The sequence below is a fragment of the Dreissena polymorpha genome, chromosome 4, assembly GCF_020536995.1.
Source record: "Dreissena polymorpha isolate Duluth1 chromosome 4, UMN_Dpol_1.0, whole genome shotgun sequence".
Lineage (NCBI taxonomy): Eukaryota > Metazoa > Mollusca > Bivalvia > Myida > Dreissenidae > Dreissena > Dreissena polymorpha.
In genome coordinates, this window is record NC_068358.1 from 116,698,993 (window position 1) to 116,713,976 (window position 14,984).

General features: G+C 36.9%; 1 protein-coding gene and 1 long non-coding RNA gene across 2 annotated transcripts in view; both read left to right on the forward strand.

Annotated features, from left to right (window-relative positions):
* LOC127878729 (von Willebrand factor A domain-containing protein 3B-like) overlaps positions 1-14,984 on the forward strand; it is a 112,921-nt gene that overhangs the window by 30,654 nt on the left and 67,283 nt on the right. Inside the window, exons 15-17 of the mRNA XM_052425257.1 lie at positions 7,750-7,883; positions 11,802-12,073; positions 13,218-13,346. Coding sequence (XP_052281217.1) covers positions 7,750-7,883; positions 11,802-12,073; positions 13,218-13,346 — 535 coding nt within the window. The remainder of the gene's footprint in view (positions 1-7,749; positions 7,884-11,801; positions 12,074-13,217; positions 13,347-14,984) is intronic.
* Positions 4,567-6,582, forward strand: LOC127879441 (uncharacterized). The gene is made up of 2 exons (XR_008049097.1): positions 4,567-5,774; positions 6,111-6,582. It is a non-coding gene; the product is annotated as an uncharacterized LOC127879441 (long non-coding RNA).

A 14,984-nucleotide genomic window follows, 5' to 3' on the forward strand; every position in this document is an offset into this window, starting at 1 on the left:
TCGGTCACCATTCATCGGTCATATCACTGATCACTGATCACCGGTCAGAATAAGTGATGTCTCATCGCCATCGGATTGGATTTTTTTTTGGCATGATCTTCTTTTCCGAGCAGTGCTTGACATTGATAACAGACCATATGGATTCCACCATTTTTCGGTCTTTAACTGGTAACGTCACCGGTCATATTATGACTGGTCTGTTCACCGGGCTACAGTTACCGGTCATTGACCGGTCCGGTTCGGTCACCACTTACCAATTACCGGTATTCCACTGTGTTTTCATCGGTCAATTTTTAGTATCACGGGTATCGTCTACATTACATAGTTGTATACCCCTGGCTATGATTGTATTGAATACTTTATTTTATGGATTCAACAATCTACATGACTTTTTGTGTTTTTCAATACTGATGTTCTACTGGCGACGGTTACCAAATCATGCTATATCTGTTATGTGTACTTCTATCTCAACCGGCTACATGCAGACTACTGGTCTTGCAGATAGATCGGCTGAAGTGGGCTCGGAGACTAGCATTGAGGTCGAACATTACTATTTGACCTCTATTAATTTATGTTCGAGACCCGAAGGATGAATTGTTTTAACCGCCTTTACCTGTCGGCTACAGACTTTGCAGTCAGTGTCACGGAACAGTTGGGACACATTAATGACGCTAGCAGGATTAGCAAGACGACATTTGTATCGACTTCTGCTTTTCTATTGCTCCTACGGCAGTGCATATTTTCAAGCTACTGGAATCAACAAGAGTTCTGATACCTAGGATTGCCTATCAGATTGACCGCATAGCAGCTACAGTCTTGTAGATGGCTTAGGACCTATTGAACTCAGATCTTAGATCCTAGGATCTGGAGGGACCTCATCTTAAAGTTAGTCTTCTATTACACTTCTGGCCATAACAGGCCGTCTTCCTTTAACTGGTCATATTCCTTTCGGAATTCGTCTCGGTTAGAAGTCTTGAAGTAAATGGATTAATCAAGTCAGAATTTAAGACTTCCATGCATTCTACCGGCAAGCGTGGACCCGCTTAAGGTTACCCCTAGGGTTTTCACCTTTTTCTGCCATCACACCTCCGATTCCGGAGGTACCACTATCAATCATATTTCCGTACTTCGTAATCGATGACTTCGCGACCTGTATTATCCAGGATTTTAAAGGCGCCTGTTATTGGTTCAAGAAGAGGCTATATTCTGTAGATAGGTTATCAACTTATAAGTGTTAAACACTGTCCTATTCTACCAATTTTCAAGTGTGTTTGGAGTAGGAAAGTTCGGCTTGCCGTGGTTTCTTTGCCCACCCATCCTTGACAAATGGTTCCGGTCACCGGTCGGTATTTACCGGTCCGGTCACCGGTCCTTCTGCTGAGACGTCTTTTCTTACGTCCGTTTCAGCTTTATTTTTAAGATAATTGTATTAATCTCGGGATTATTTAATGACACAGATTTCCATCTTTTTGTCATTATTTACCACTATTCAGTGGTGTCTAGACTAGAAGATTATCTTGGCAAGAATATAGTTTATTCTACCACAACCTTCCTTACATCTTATACAGATGTGAGCAGATAAGGTTATGGACGATTACATAGAACAACGTATCTTGATTTTCTCAATTATGTGGTATCCTAACGAATATCACCTGCACATCTACATCTTGAAAAGCGAAAATTCTTTTTAGCTGTTTTTCATTTACAACACATTTTCACGATTCCTTTGTGATGGTTTCAACTATCACACATCGGTCGTGGTTTACTTACAGGCACGGAGGTGATCATATTATCACTCCTTGTAACTGGAAATCAGGAACTTATTCGTTCTTTGCAAGAACAACACATTTTCTCTATCGTCTTTCTCATACCAGTTCGTCTCAACGCCCTGTTGGACGTTTTGTCCTGCAGTTCTTTCTTTCGAATTATTTTTCCGTTGGGTTCAATAATGTAATTGCGCATGTGAAGTTGCAGACGAGTTGCATGGTGTACATAGTATATCAAAGAATGTTGTTTATCATCAAACGCTAGTTATTAGCGTTATGCGATCGTATATCGCAGTGTATACCGGTGAACAACGTCAACAATGCAGTTCACAGAAATCGATCCAGCAGGGTGTGCGATTGTTATACATTCGTCCATTGACATAAACTGGAATATCTTGCCTTCTTGGTGAGTTTTTGCAATAACTGAGTTTTTGCCATAATTTCATGAAATATACTTAATGAACCATGGGATTATGGTTCTACGACCTTTTAAGTCTCCTGTACAATTATTTTCAGGAAACTTCTTCACAGGTCAAATATCATATCTCACTGAGACATATTTTTACTGATCCAAACATGTGCCACTTCATGTCTGGCCATTAATAACTTTTAGTTATCTCTACAGAAGAACGTTTTTTCTGTTAGAGTTTCAATCCTTGTTACTTGTGCAAGGATAATTCCATCAGAACTGTATAAAGGTTCTATGGAAATTCATTTTTTACTGGGTAATTGAGAGCATAGTTATTACCTTAATCACTCTGCTAGATACATAGAGGTTTTTCTCATCTTTTTCTTGATGATAAGAAATTTGTTCTTTTCTTCATCAAAGGATAGAGATTATGCTTTCGTATACCTTGTTTTGTGTAAGTCATCGCAACTCTGTGCTGTCTTACCTATTTTGGAACTGATCCAAACTATGGAACGTCAACACTATGTTTTTCGTTCCTTTACCTTTTTAAGCGGTTTTGACTTGTGTAACATGTTGGGATGCTTAATGAGCTCCCTATGAACCTTTTTCATCAGGCTTATTAACAGTTCCAATATAATTTTAAGACGGTTTTCCTTCTTATTATGGCTTTTACCATACGGAGAAGTGAAATTCATGCTTTTTCTGTTGAATACGACCAATTCCAGTTGGATCTACTGTCGTTTTCACTTTGTTGTGTCAGCCAGGATTCCTTGCTTAATATCAAGTCCTCTATATGGCTTCTACCTTCAAGTTTCCAAGTTTTCTTAAACTGGTAGTCATGAAGATGAGGATAAACTTCTTTGGGCAATCAGGGCTTTGAAGTTCTATCTCAGCAGTGTTAGTCAGAAGTCCATTCGAGGTTCTCAAAGACACTCTTCTTTTCCCCAAAAAAGGGGGGGAGATGTGTCTGCGGCTTCTATTTCTCGGGGTTAGACCTCGACTAAGGAAAGTTAATCTTATCCTATCTAAGGATTCATTCCTTTTTAGGATCTGACCGCATGAATTAAGAGCTCTGTCTGTTTTGTGGGCATATATTAATCACACCCCACTTTTTGACGTGCTCTAAGCTGTTTACTGGAGGAATCCGACCACCTTGTCATCTTTTTATCTTCGTTTTCTGAAGTGCCAACAATACAATTTGTATACGTTTGGGCTTGTTGTGGTTTCACTAACGGTAGTGTCTTCTTTACGACATAGACATATTACTCTGTCCGAGAAGTCATAATTAATACCGTTTTAACGAAGATTACTTGATATCATTAGCTGATAACCCTGTTTATGGGTTCTACTGTGTTGGGAAAATATATACAAACCTTCCCACCGCAGCTGCAAAATCAGCATACGATAACAGGTCAGTATTTATGACATTAAAACAAATTTTTTAAATAAAATTCATTTTAATTATTAAATACTTACCTGTTATCGGTAAGTCCCACCTCCCACCCCGCTATTCGATTAATATTTTTGTATATATATTGAAAGAATATTGAGGGTTGGTTACCGATTTTTGGCTAGGTTGCATTGCACTATGTTTCCCTTGTCAAAAAATAACCCACTTTCATACCAAAACACACTTAAACCAACATAAAACTGTGTTTTTTCTGAGTTTTTCTTAGCGGAAGTTGGTTTTTGCTAATAAAAGTGAGTTTTATGTGCGCTAAACTGTGCTTAACTGAGTTTAAAGTTGGTTATTTTAAGAAGATGTGTGTTTAAGCGAGTTTTTTTCAGTAAGAAGTCGGTTTTTTGTGTGTCAAAAGTGAGCCTTTTTATTTATGAGTTGGTTTATGTGTGTTTAAGTGTGTCTTTTTGTTTTATAAGCGAGTCTTTTACAACAGAAGTTGGTCTTTTTTTAAACAGAAGTGGGTTTAAGCGAGTTTAACTTGGTCTTTTTGTAAATAAGTTGAGAGCTGCAACGAGGCTTAAAGACTCACTTTAACACACTTTTCAACAAGTTGGTCTTTTGTTTATTAATATAACTCATCAATGAAACAATAATTCTTCAACTGGGTCTTTGTTTGATGTTTATAGCCATAAATAAAACAAGTCAATTGTAAAGGGGCTTTTTTTACAGCTTGTTTGCCATTGTCCCTATTGTACATTTGTGTGCTCCCCATAATTTTTAGGGAATATTGGATGAAAATGGCTCTTTCAGAACATCACAGGTTCACAGATGGACAACAAGTATCACTGACAAAAACTAACAATGGTCAAGCTTAGTTTTATACATGAAAATGAAAGAGTTTGTGTTTCACTTTGAATTTTTTCTTTATGTTTGTTTTTATTATAAACAATATCTTATGATTGTTTTATGTCTTAATTTTTTTTTTTTTTTTAAACAATCTCATATGATTGTTTATATTTGTTTAAAACAGTATTTACTTGTAAAATCTGCATATTTAAATAATTATGGTATTGGAAACATTATTTTGGAAATAATCTATTTATTTTTGTACATAAGTTATGCAAGATTTTGATATTTGCATATGATACCATCATATCCATTTTCTTAATTTGGAATAAAATAATAAAATGCCAAACATTACCTGTGTTACATAAACTGTCAACAAAATAACAAGACAATACCTTAAAACACCCTTATTTCACACCACTAACAATAAACAGTTAACAATCTGTCAGGCATTCAGAGCTAAACAGGGTACTGATTATCTAGGGGTAGATAAGGCTACTGATGGGGTCCTAGAGATAAGGCTGTGTGGAATAAGATATAAGGCTTTTGATTGGCTATTGCACTGAGGAAGTTATCTTTTTGAAAACAACAACTTTTGAAAAACAAGCTGGTGTCAGCAACTGAATATTGAGCTAAATTTAATTCAGCAACATTAATATAAAGAAGTGAAAGACTTATAATGGTAGTGTAAAATGTCTTGAAATTCTGTCAGCATGAAGTATTGTGTGATGAAAACAATGTGTTTTTTACTGAAATGTGGAAATCAATAATAAGTTGGTTGGAAAGGAGGTTGAACTGCCTGTTGTTGTTTTTGGAATACTGAAGAACAGTTTTAACAGGTTTGTATTGTCATTTCTTCACCCCTTTTTTTATTTAGTTTATTGAATTAATTATGATCATTATCATATTTATGTATTGTCACTGGGAAATGTAAATGGATAAGTTATTGTATTGCAATTTAAAGGATAAACAACACATTTTGAAGCAAAAATAGATAAACTTACACATGAAAAAGTGTAAATGTTGTGTACAGTGAATAATTATGGTTGTGTTTCATGGTTATTGTCATCTAAAATTTTATTTATATCTATTTCTGGTTATTACTGAACGGATTTCTTTCCCTCTTACTTAATTAGAACTTATATATTTTAATTTTGAAGGTTAAACTCTTGCCACAAGGCAAAATTGACATCGTTGGGAAGATCCTTTGGAAAGAATGTGCATCATCGCCTGCCTGATGTATGGACTTTTAAACCTGGTTTTTACCCTGCACAAGCTGGCAAACTTGAGGGGAACAAGAGTGGGAAAACCTCGCCCTGTCCTTGACCAAGAAAGCTCGATTTGTTGAGAGGTAAACTATACAGGTTATTGCATTTACAATGCCACCAGACCACACAGCCAAATGAGACCACGCATCTTGGTACATTTTCAAACTGCATTTTCTACCAAACGCAATTTCTTTTAATAATTGATGAAAAGTGCTAAGTCACATGTGATCACGGGATTAAAATTTCAAAAATAAACAAACAAAAACAACAAGCAAATAACTTAAATTTATTATTATTAAAGCAACAAGATTACCATAACAGCAATATTTCATAGTTAAGTGGAACAAAAACATAACCAATCAACATGTTTGAAGAATGCCTTGCCCTTTTGAAAGTGATATGGTATTAATCCTTTGCAGATCAACTGGCATAAGAGATGCTCAAGAGGAGAAGGACACAAGCAGCATCAATGGAACAACTACATGTCGCTCCAGCGCCCGCTTTCCAGGTCTCTACCAGCTGCTTTCCAGATCCCTCCACCCGCCAAGATCAGGTCTAGGTCCCTGCACTGGCTGCTTTCCAGGTCCCCTAGCGGTCAAGGTCTCTCCAGTAGCTGCTGTGCAGGTCCCAACACCGTATGCCGTCAAGGTCCCTCCTTAAGCTGAAATCCAGGTTCCTCATTCCACTGCGGTTCAGGTACCTCCAACAGCTGAGATCCAGGTCTCTGCAGCAGCTGCGGTCTAAATACTCCACCCGCAGTGGTCCATTGCGGTCAAACTTTTGCTTTAAAATCTTCCATAAATGTCTATTATTTTATAATGTATTGTAAAAATAATCTGTTAGTATTAATTTGCGGTGTACTATTTTTGTCATATAAACATAATTTTCGTACACATTGTGTTTTTTTCCCTTTTAACCACATTGGGCTTATAATGAACTGTTGTAATTGCTTCACAAAAACCATTTTTCTAGAACATATCAGTCCAAAATTTTTTTTTTCACACTGCAAAATCCCACAAAAGGCTCACAAAAAACTACTTTCTTAAAAAAAACTCACTAAAACACTGTTAAAACCCACAAAAATCAACTTACCCAAACCCACAAATTGCTTTTGTTTTTTTCACAGATAAAATACTGTTAATAACTAGGTTTAAAGCGAGTTAAAAGCATGTTTTCACTGTGAAAAAAACTAACAAAGGCTTGCTTTCAGCTCACTTTTCGCTCACTTAAAAACCGTGTTTAGCCTGCTTATAGCTCACATAAAAAACACACTTTTTACCCACTTAAAACCAACTCCACAGACAGAAGTTGGTCTAAGCATGTTTAAAAAACCTCAAAAAACCAACTTGTAGAAAATCATACTCACTTTAAACCCACTTAAGATGGTTAAAAAACCCACTATGTTGGTTTAAAGCGAGTTAAACCAAGATTTAACTCAGAAAAAACCAAGTCGGTAAGCTAAAAAACCCAGTCGGTAAGCTAAAAGCGTGTCTGAAAAACCCGCTTTTAGCACAGTGCAAATACCACAGAGTTAAACACAGATGCCTGAAAAAACTCACTTTAAACCCACTTAAGACGGTTAAAAAAACCACTATGTTGGCTTTAAGCGAGTTAAACCAAGATTCAACTCAGATAAAACCAAGTCTGTAAGCAAAAAGTGTGTTTTAAAGACTCGCTTTTAGCTCGGTGCCAATACCGCAGGGTTAAACCCAGTTTAAAACTGGGTTATAACCGGATTTTGCTCACTTTTTTGACAAGGGTTAACCTGGCCTGTATTACGGTATTGAGGTGGCGGATTCCCAGTTAAAATTCCGGATGAGTTATTTCCCCTTGGAAAGTATAAGCATACGATAACAGGTAAGTATTTAATAATTAAAATGAATTTTATTAAAAAAAATTGTTTTTGTTTATTTGCACAAAAAGTTATTCATGTCAACACCAATGTCTAATATAATTGTTTTAATCTGAAATACAATCAACTCATTGCACTAGAAAATGATATGAACGAGATTCAACAAACCCAATTCCATTTATTGTGCTTGTTAACTATTTGTTCAGAGTGAAGACATCCGTCTGCTGAAGGAGGAGCTACGCAGCGGCCTTGAGAACCTGGACAAGGTTGCTGAGCTGAGGGACGAGTGCTCCAAGCTGTCGTGGAAGAAGGAGATAGATGAGATGAAAAAGTGCACCAGGTCAGTAACAATGTGTTGTATACTGTATAGTGTAGTGTATCCATAGCATTAATTCTAGAAAAAGTGTATATTTTTGTGTATCTGTATAAACCAATGTAACAGTTGTACAGTGTAGTTTAGCCATAGCAGCAAGTGTAGGTAAGGGTTTAGTGTTGTGTATCCATAACAACAAGTGTAGTATAGGGGAATAGTGTAGGGTATCCATAGCAATGTGTAGTATATGGGTCTATTGCAACAAATGTAGTATATGGTATGGTGTGGTGTATCCATAGCAAACAGTGTTGTATAGTTTAGTGTAGTGTTTCCATAGCAACGAGTGTAGTATCTAGTATAGTGTAGTATATCCATAGCAACAAGTACTCCATTTTGTCGTGGAGGAAGTGCTGTTATTTTGTTTGTAGGTAGCTTACATGAATACCTAAGTTGGGATTGCCTATTGGGCCTAGGTCATTGATGCTTTAAAGATAAAAACGGTCGTCGCTAAAGAACTTGAGTTTGGATGGAGGTATTGTATGGTTTTTAACCAGGTTTTCCGAAGGAAAAAACTGGTTATTAGATTGGCGAATGCGGGCGGGCTGGCTGGCTGGCGGGCTGGCTGGCGGGCTGGCGGAACAAGCTTGTCCGGGCCATAACTATGTCGTTCATTGTCAGATTTTAAAATCATTTGGCACATTTGTTCACCATCATTGGACGGTGTGTCGCGCGAAATAATTACGTCAATATCTCCAAGGTCAAGGTCACACTTTGAGTTCAAAGGTCAAAAATGGCCATAAATGAGTTTGTCCGATCCATAACTATGTCGTTCATTGTCAGATTTTAAAATCATTTGGCACATTTGTTCACCATCATGGGACGGTGTGTCGCACGAAATAATTACGTCAATATCTCCAAGGTCAAGGTCACACTTTGAGTTCAAAGGTCAAAAATGGCCATAAATGAGCTTGTCCGAGCCATAACTATGTCGTTCATTGTCAGATTTTAAAATCATTTGGCACATTTGTTCACCATCATTGGACGGTGTGTCGCGCGAAATAATTACGTCGATATCTCCAAGGTCAAGGTCACACTTTGAGTTCAAAGGTCAAAAATGGCCATAGATGTCCCGTGAGATATAACCTTCATATTTGGTATGCATGTGTATATGGACAAGGCCTTTCCATACGCACAACAATTTTGACCCCTGTGACCTTGACCTTGAAGTAGGGGTCTGCGTTTAGGTTTCAAAATCTGCGTTTAGGTTTCGAAAAATGCTCATAAGTTCTATGTCCCTTGAGATATAACCTTCATATTTTGTATGCATGTGTATATGGACAACGCCTTTCCATACGCACACAAATTTTGACCGTCCGTCCGTCCGTGTGTCCGTCCGAAAACTTTAACGTTGCTCATAACTTTTGCAATATTGAAGATAGCAACTTGATATTTGCCATGCATGTGTATCTTATGAAGCTGCACATTTTTAGTGGTGAAAGGTCAAGGTCATCCTTCATGGTCAAAGGTAAAAAAAAATAAATTCATGTGCATCTCATGGAGCTGCACATTTTGAGTGGTGAAAGGTCAAGGTCATCCTTCAAGGTCAAAGGTCATTTTATTTTTTTTTATTTTTTCACCATCAAATTACCAGTCTGCCAAAGGCTACAACAAACCTCTACTTACAAAGTTCTCATTTTTAACCAGGTTTTCCGAAGGAAAAAACTGGTTATTTGATTGGCGAATGCAGGCGGGCTGGCGGGCGGGCGGAACAAGCTTGTCCGGGCCATAACTATGTCGTGCATTGTCAGATTTTAACATCATTTGGCACATTTGTTCACCATCATTTGACGGTGTGTCGCGCGAAATAATTACGTCGATATCTCCAAGGTCAAGGTCACACTTTGAGTTCAAAGGTCAAAAATGGCCATAAATGAGCTTGTCCTGGCCATAACTATGTCATTCATTGTGAGATTTTAAAATCATTTGGCACATTGGTTCACCATCATGGGACGGTGTGTCGCACGAAAGAATCACGTCAATATCTCCAATGTCAAGGTCGCCACGACTAAAAATATATATTTTTTAAAAACAAACTTACAAAGGGGTTAATTTTGTTTGTTCATTTCAAAAGTTCAGTTTGAGTTTTCTCCCTTTATCAGATTTTTTTTTCACAATGAAAACCTGGTTTTGTGACAATTTTGTCCCTTGTTAGTGTTTATGTAGCTAACATGCAGACCATGCTCAAAGTTAATAAAATTAAAATAATTTAATTGGTTAATAGTTAAAAATTCAGGTTTCTTGGCATGGTCACATTTCTTCTTTTCATTGAGAAATGTTCAGCTTTAAGTTTACATATACTGTATAAATACTTTAGATATTTAACTTCAAATGCGTCTTTGTTATTCCCCGCCATAGGCGGAGGGATATTGTTTTGGGGTTGTCTGTCCGTCCGTCTTTCCGTCCATCTTTCCGTCTGTCCGTCTGGCATTTATGTGTCCGGAGCCACATCTTGGAAGTGCTTTGGAGGATTTCATTAAAACTTGGTATGAGTATAGATATGGATAAGAGGATGATGCACGCCAAATGGCATTGTACACCATTTATTAATAACGGAGTTATGGCCCTTTGTATTTTGAAAAAATGCTTTTTAATATAAGCTTAGAGCATTATCTCCATTAACACATGAGCCAGAGCCATGAAACTTGCCATAGTTGTTCTCAATCATCTGGGGGTGCTTCACATTCAACACCCATAGTCCTAGGGGCTAAGGTCAAGGTCACACATTGAGGTCAAAGGTCACAACTTTTGTGTCCAGAAGAATAATGGCAGGGGATATCATTTCAACGAATTTGCTTGTTGTTATTATATTAGGTGACTGACAGAAAATATGAATTATACTTTTAAACAGTGTGTTTTTTTTACGTTCAATGGCATCGTAAACAGACCTATTTCCAATGGAAAAACTTGTATATTTTTCTCAAATGGGACCTAAAGATTGCCAATTAGAGGTTTAAAAAAAAATGTTTTATTTGTCTCAGCATATAGTTCATCTCCCATTCAGCTCTATAAGTTGAACCTGAGTACATTAATATTGAAATCACTTTTATTCACAATTTTATAATATTTTTAGCAAAAAATCAACAACAATATTTTCCAAATTTTTGTCTAAATGATTTTTCCCAATTAAAAAGGAATTGGCTCCATTCCCAAAATAGTTGAAAATAGCACGGTTTAACTGTAAAAGTGGAAGAATTGTTGAGCGCGCTTTTTTGGGACTGCTATAGTTAGAGTTATTGCCCATTATCAATTGTTGGGGGGGGGGGGGGAGGGGAATTTGCTCATGATATTGGGGGGGGGATTTGCTCATGATCCAAACTTTTGTGCCCTTTTTTTTCTCTAACTTTGTATTGGGCATATCTTGAAAACTAAGAGGGATATCAGCTTGAAACTCATTGTTTAGGCTTATTATTCATGTTGTACTTTTGTGTCTTGTGCACATATCAAAAAGTAAAAGGTGTATTGATTTGAAACTTCATATTTAGGTATTTCTTTATTAGGGGTTGAACAGTGCATACAAACCATAACTCTTTCAATTTGAAGAGTAATTACCTTTTACTTATCATTCAATTTGACTTCAATTCAGAACATTACTTAAAATTTAATAGGTATGTATATATTATTGCTTGTGTTTGCAGTGCACAAAAAACATGACCATTGTTTTGGAATGAAGCTTGTATTGCATTATGTGGGAAACCAGTTATAAATCTGAACTGCCTATACCCCCTGAAAAAGCAGTGGTAAGGCTAGAAGGGGGGTATTTTAGGCAGGACTATGACAATTCCAGTTTTCTTTATCCACTTATTCAAACCTATTCAACCACCTCCACAAAAAAAAACAACAACATCCATTCAATACAGAAGTATAACATATCCTATTAACATTCAGGAGTCACCCAATGCCTGGTAAAGACAGAGTGTCAGCAGTTCCAGCCATGGAGCCTCAGGATCTGTACCGCTCCAACTCACCCACCCCTCCACCCCGCCCAGGCAGTGCCCCACCCCCTGACCGAGCTTACACCCCCACCCCTCCTCCTCCCAGGGTGACCACGTCTGTGGAGGAAAGATCGTTCACACATGCCAAGCGCCGTCACTCTCGAACCAGACCTAGTAGTGCCAGCAGGTCCCATGGGAAAGGACCAGTGGTACCGCTGGCAGCAGGTTTGTGGTTTGAGTTGAAGTTTTTGTTAACATAGCTATACATGGTGGTGGGGGCTGTGATATAATTAACAATGGCAATGTCAGACAAGTAGAATTAAAAAGATAAAAAGCATGGGAGTGAGGACTAGGGCATTGATAAAATTTATTAAAAAAGATATTAAAGCATTAATTTATATTTTTAAAACTTAATTCCTAATTGCTCGTTTATCAGCAAGTTCCTTAAGTTATGCATTAAAAAGTATTTCTTTGCTTTTATTCATGTTAAGTAGAACTATAATAATTTAATTTAGTAAAGAATGATTTATAATTAGATAATTGCTTGGTTATTAGCAATTTTTATGCCCCCTTTGTCTGTCTGTCTTTCCGTCACACTTTCCGTTTAGGTTTCGAAAAATGCTCATAACTTCTATGTCCCTTGAGATATAACCTTCATATTTGGTATGCATGTGTATATGGACAAGGCCTTTCCATACGCACACAAATTTTTACCCCTGTGACCTTGACCTTGAACTTAGGGTGGCGTTTAGGTTTCAAAATCTGCGTTTAGGTTTCGAAAAATGCTCATAACTTCTATGTCCCTTGAGATATAACCTTCATATTTGGTATGCATGTGTATATGGACAATATAAGGCCTTGATATAGGCACACAAATTTTTACCCCTGTGACCTTGACCTTGAACTTAGGGTCCGCGTTTAGGTTTCAAAATCTGCGTTTAGGTTTCGAAAAATGCTCATAACTTCCATGTCCCTTGAGATATAACCTTCATATTTGGTATGCATGTGTATATGGACAAGGCCTTTCCATACGCACAAATTTTTTTACCCCTGTGACCTTGACCTTGAAGTTAGGGTCCGCGTTTAGGTTTCGAAATCTGCGTTTAGGTTTCGAAAAATGCTCATAACTTCTATGTCCCTTGAGATATAACCTTCATATTTGGTATGCATGTGTATACGGACAAGGCCTTTCCATATGCACACAAATTTTAACCCCTGTGACCTTGACCTTGAACTTAGGGTCCGCGTTTAGGTTTTGAAATCTGTGTTTAGGTTTCGATAAAAGCTCATAACTTCTATCAAGCGTTTATAGGGGGCATAAGTCATCCTATGGTGACAGCTCTTCTTTAAAATAAACATTGTTTTACAGGTCACACCCGTACCAGTTTGCTACGAACCTTGAACAGTCAAGGTCACTTCAACGCTAATGAATGGTTGCTCCCAGAGACTCGTCAGTTGTTTGAGAAACAGGCGTCTCGCCAAAAGAGGCTTGCTCAAGGTACAGGAATGCTCAGTGGAATGCCAGTTTCTTTATCTGCATTGCATAAATATTTGTGGGGGTTTTAATTAAATTTTATACGAAAAGCTTGATTTTATGCATGTTTTGTATTGCTTTTTTCCATGTTCATTCAAATCTTTAAATTATGGTTTGACATTCATGCCCTTTTGATAAAATGGAGACTATCTTATGCAAATAAACAATAATGCAGCATTTTATTATCATATATCAATTCTCCCCAATATTCTTGATAAATGTTTAACAATTACATAATGTTAAACTTTTGACATTTTTCAGAACTAAACATTAAAGTAGACAGTGGGATATGTGAAAATTTATTGTAAGAGATGTCCACTAGATAAAGGGTTTTTCCTATTGAACATATCTGCACAATGGGCTCTGACGTTATACTATGAAAACGACCAATTGAATTTAAATTAAGATTATGTGAAAACTATTTTATTAAAATGGGTCAAAAGTGAAAGTAAATTGTTGTGAATAATATAAATGCATTTTCCAGTATTTAATTAAGTAACTGATTATTTAACCCTACTTTGCAGATGCTTATGTTAACCACAGTATAATACAAAAGATGTTGGTAATATTTGGAAATAGAGCACAAAAGCAATTTTCTTTTTTAAGAAGCAATCTAACAATAACACTCTGTCTATTGGAACCAATAAAGAACTGTTGCATGAGTGCGTATCAAAATTAATATATCTTTGTTGCTTATAAGTTGTCAACAACAACACTTGGCTGTGTTGTTATTAGCAGGCAATAATTGGATTAGTGATTGTAAGTTTTGATCAAAGGGAGCTTGAAATGCAACTTTTATATTTAACTTACAGAACAAACATTGTTTTTGTCGAATCTGCTTGATATAGCAAAATGTAAGTGCGTTTGTGTGTGCATGAGTAAGAGCATGCCCAGACTAATACTTTCATTCATCGTACAATTTTAAAACTTACAAATGAACTGTGCTCTGTGAAAAAGGGGTTTAATACATGTGCATAAAGTGGCGTCCCAGATTAGCCTGTGCAGTCTCCACAGGCAAATCAGGTCGACACTTTCTGCTTTTATGATTTTTTTTTGGTTTCAAGAAAGTTTCTTCTTAGCAAAAATCTATTATAGGCAGAAAGTGTCGTCCCTGATAAGCCTGCGCGGACTAAGGCTAATCTGGGATGACACTTTATGCACATGCATTAAACCCTCTTGAGTTGACAAGTAACACCCATTGTCCTTCCTCATGGTCACACTGTATTTTTGTCATTCATCATGCCAATTAGAAATGACTGCAATGATGGGACAGTGTGTTGGTTAAATCCTGTCTCCCTTTCTCAAAGGTCACGGTCACAGTAAAGGTCAGATGTCAAACTAAGTCATATAACACCGTTTCCGGACTGTAATTGACTCATTCAACATGATATTTTTAATTTATTTAGCAACAATGTTAACAATATGGAAAAGATGTGTCACACCTTGGTAAAACCACACTTGTGCCAAAGGTCAAACATAAGCAGGGTTTCCCTACCACAAAGGTCAAGGTCACCTTTAGATGTAAATTATGAAATTTGGCAATAAAACAGCTTGTTAGGACTGTATTTGTATGATTCTTCATGCAATATGAAATGACTTCCC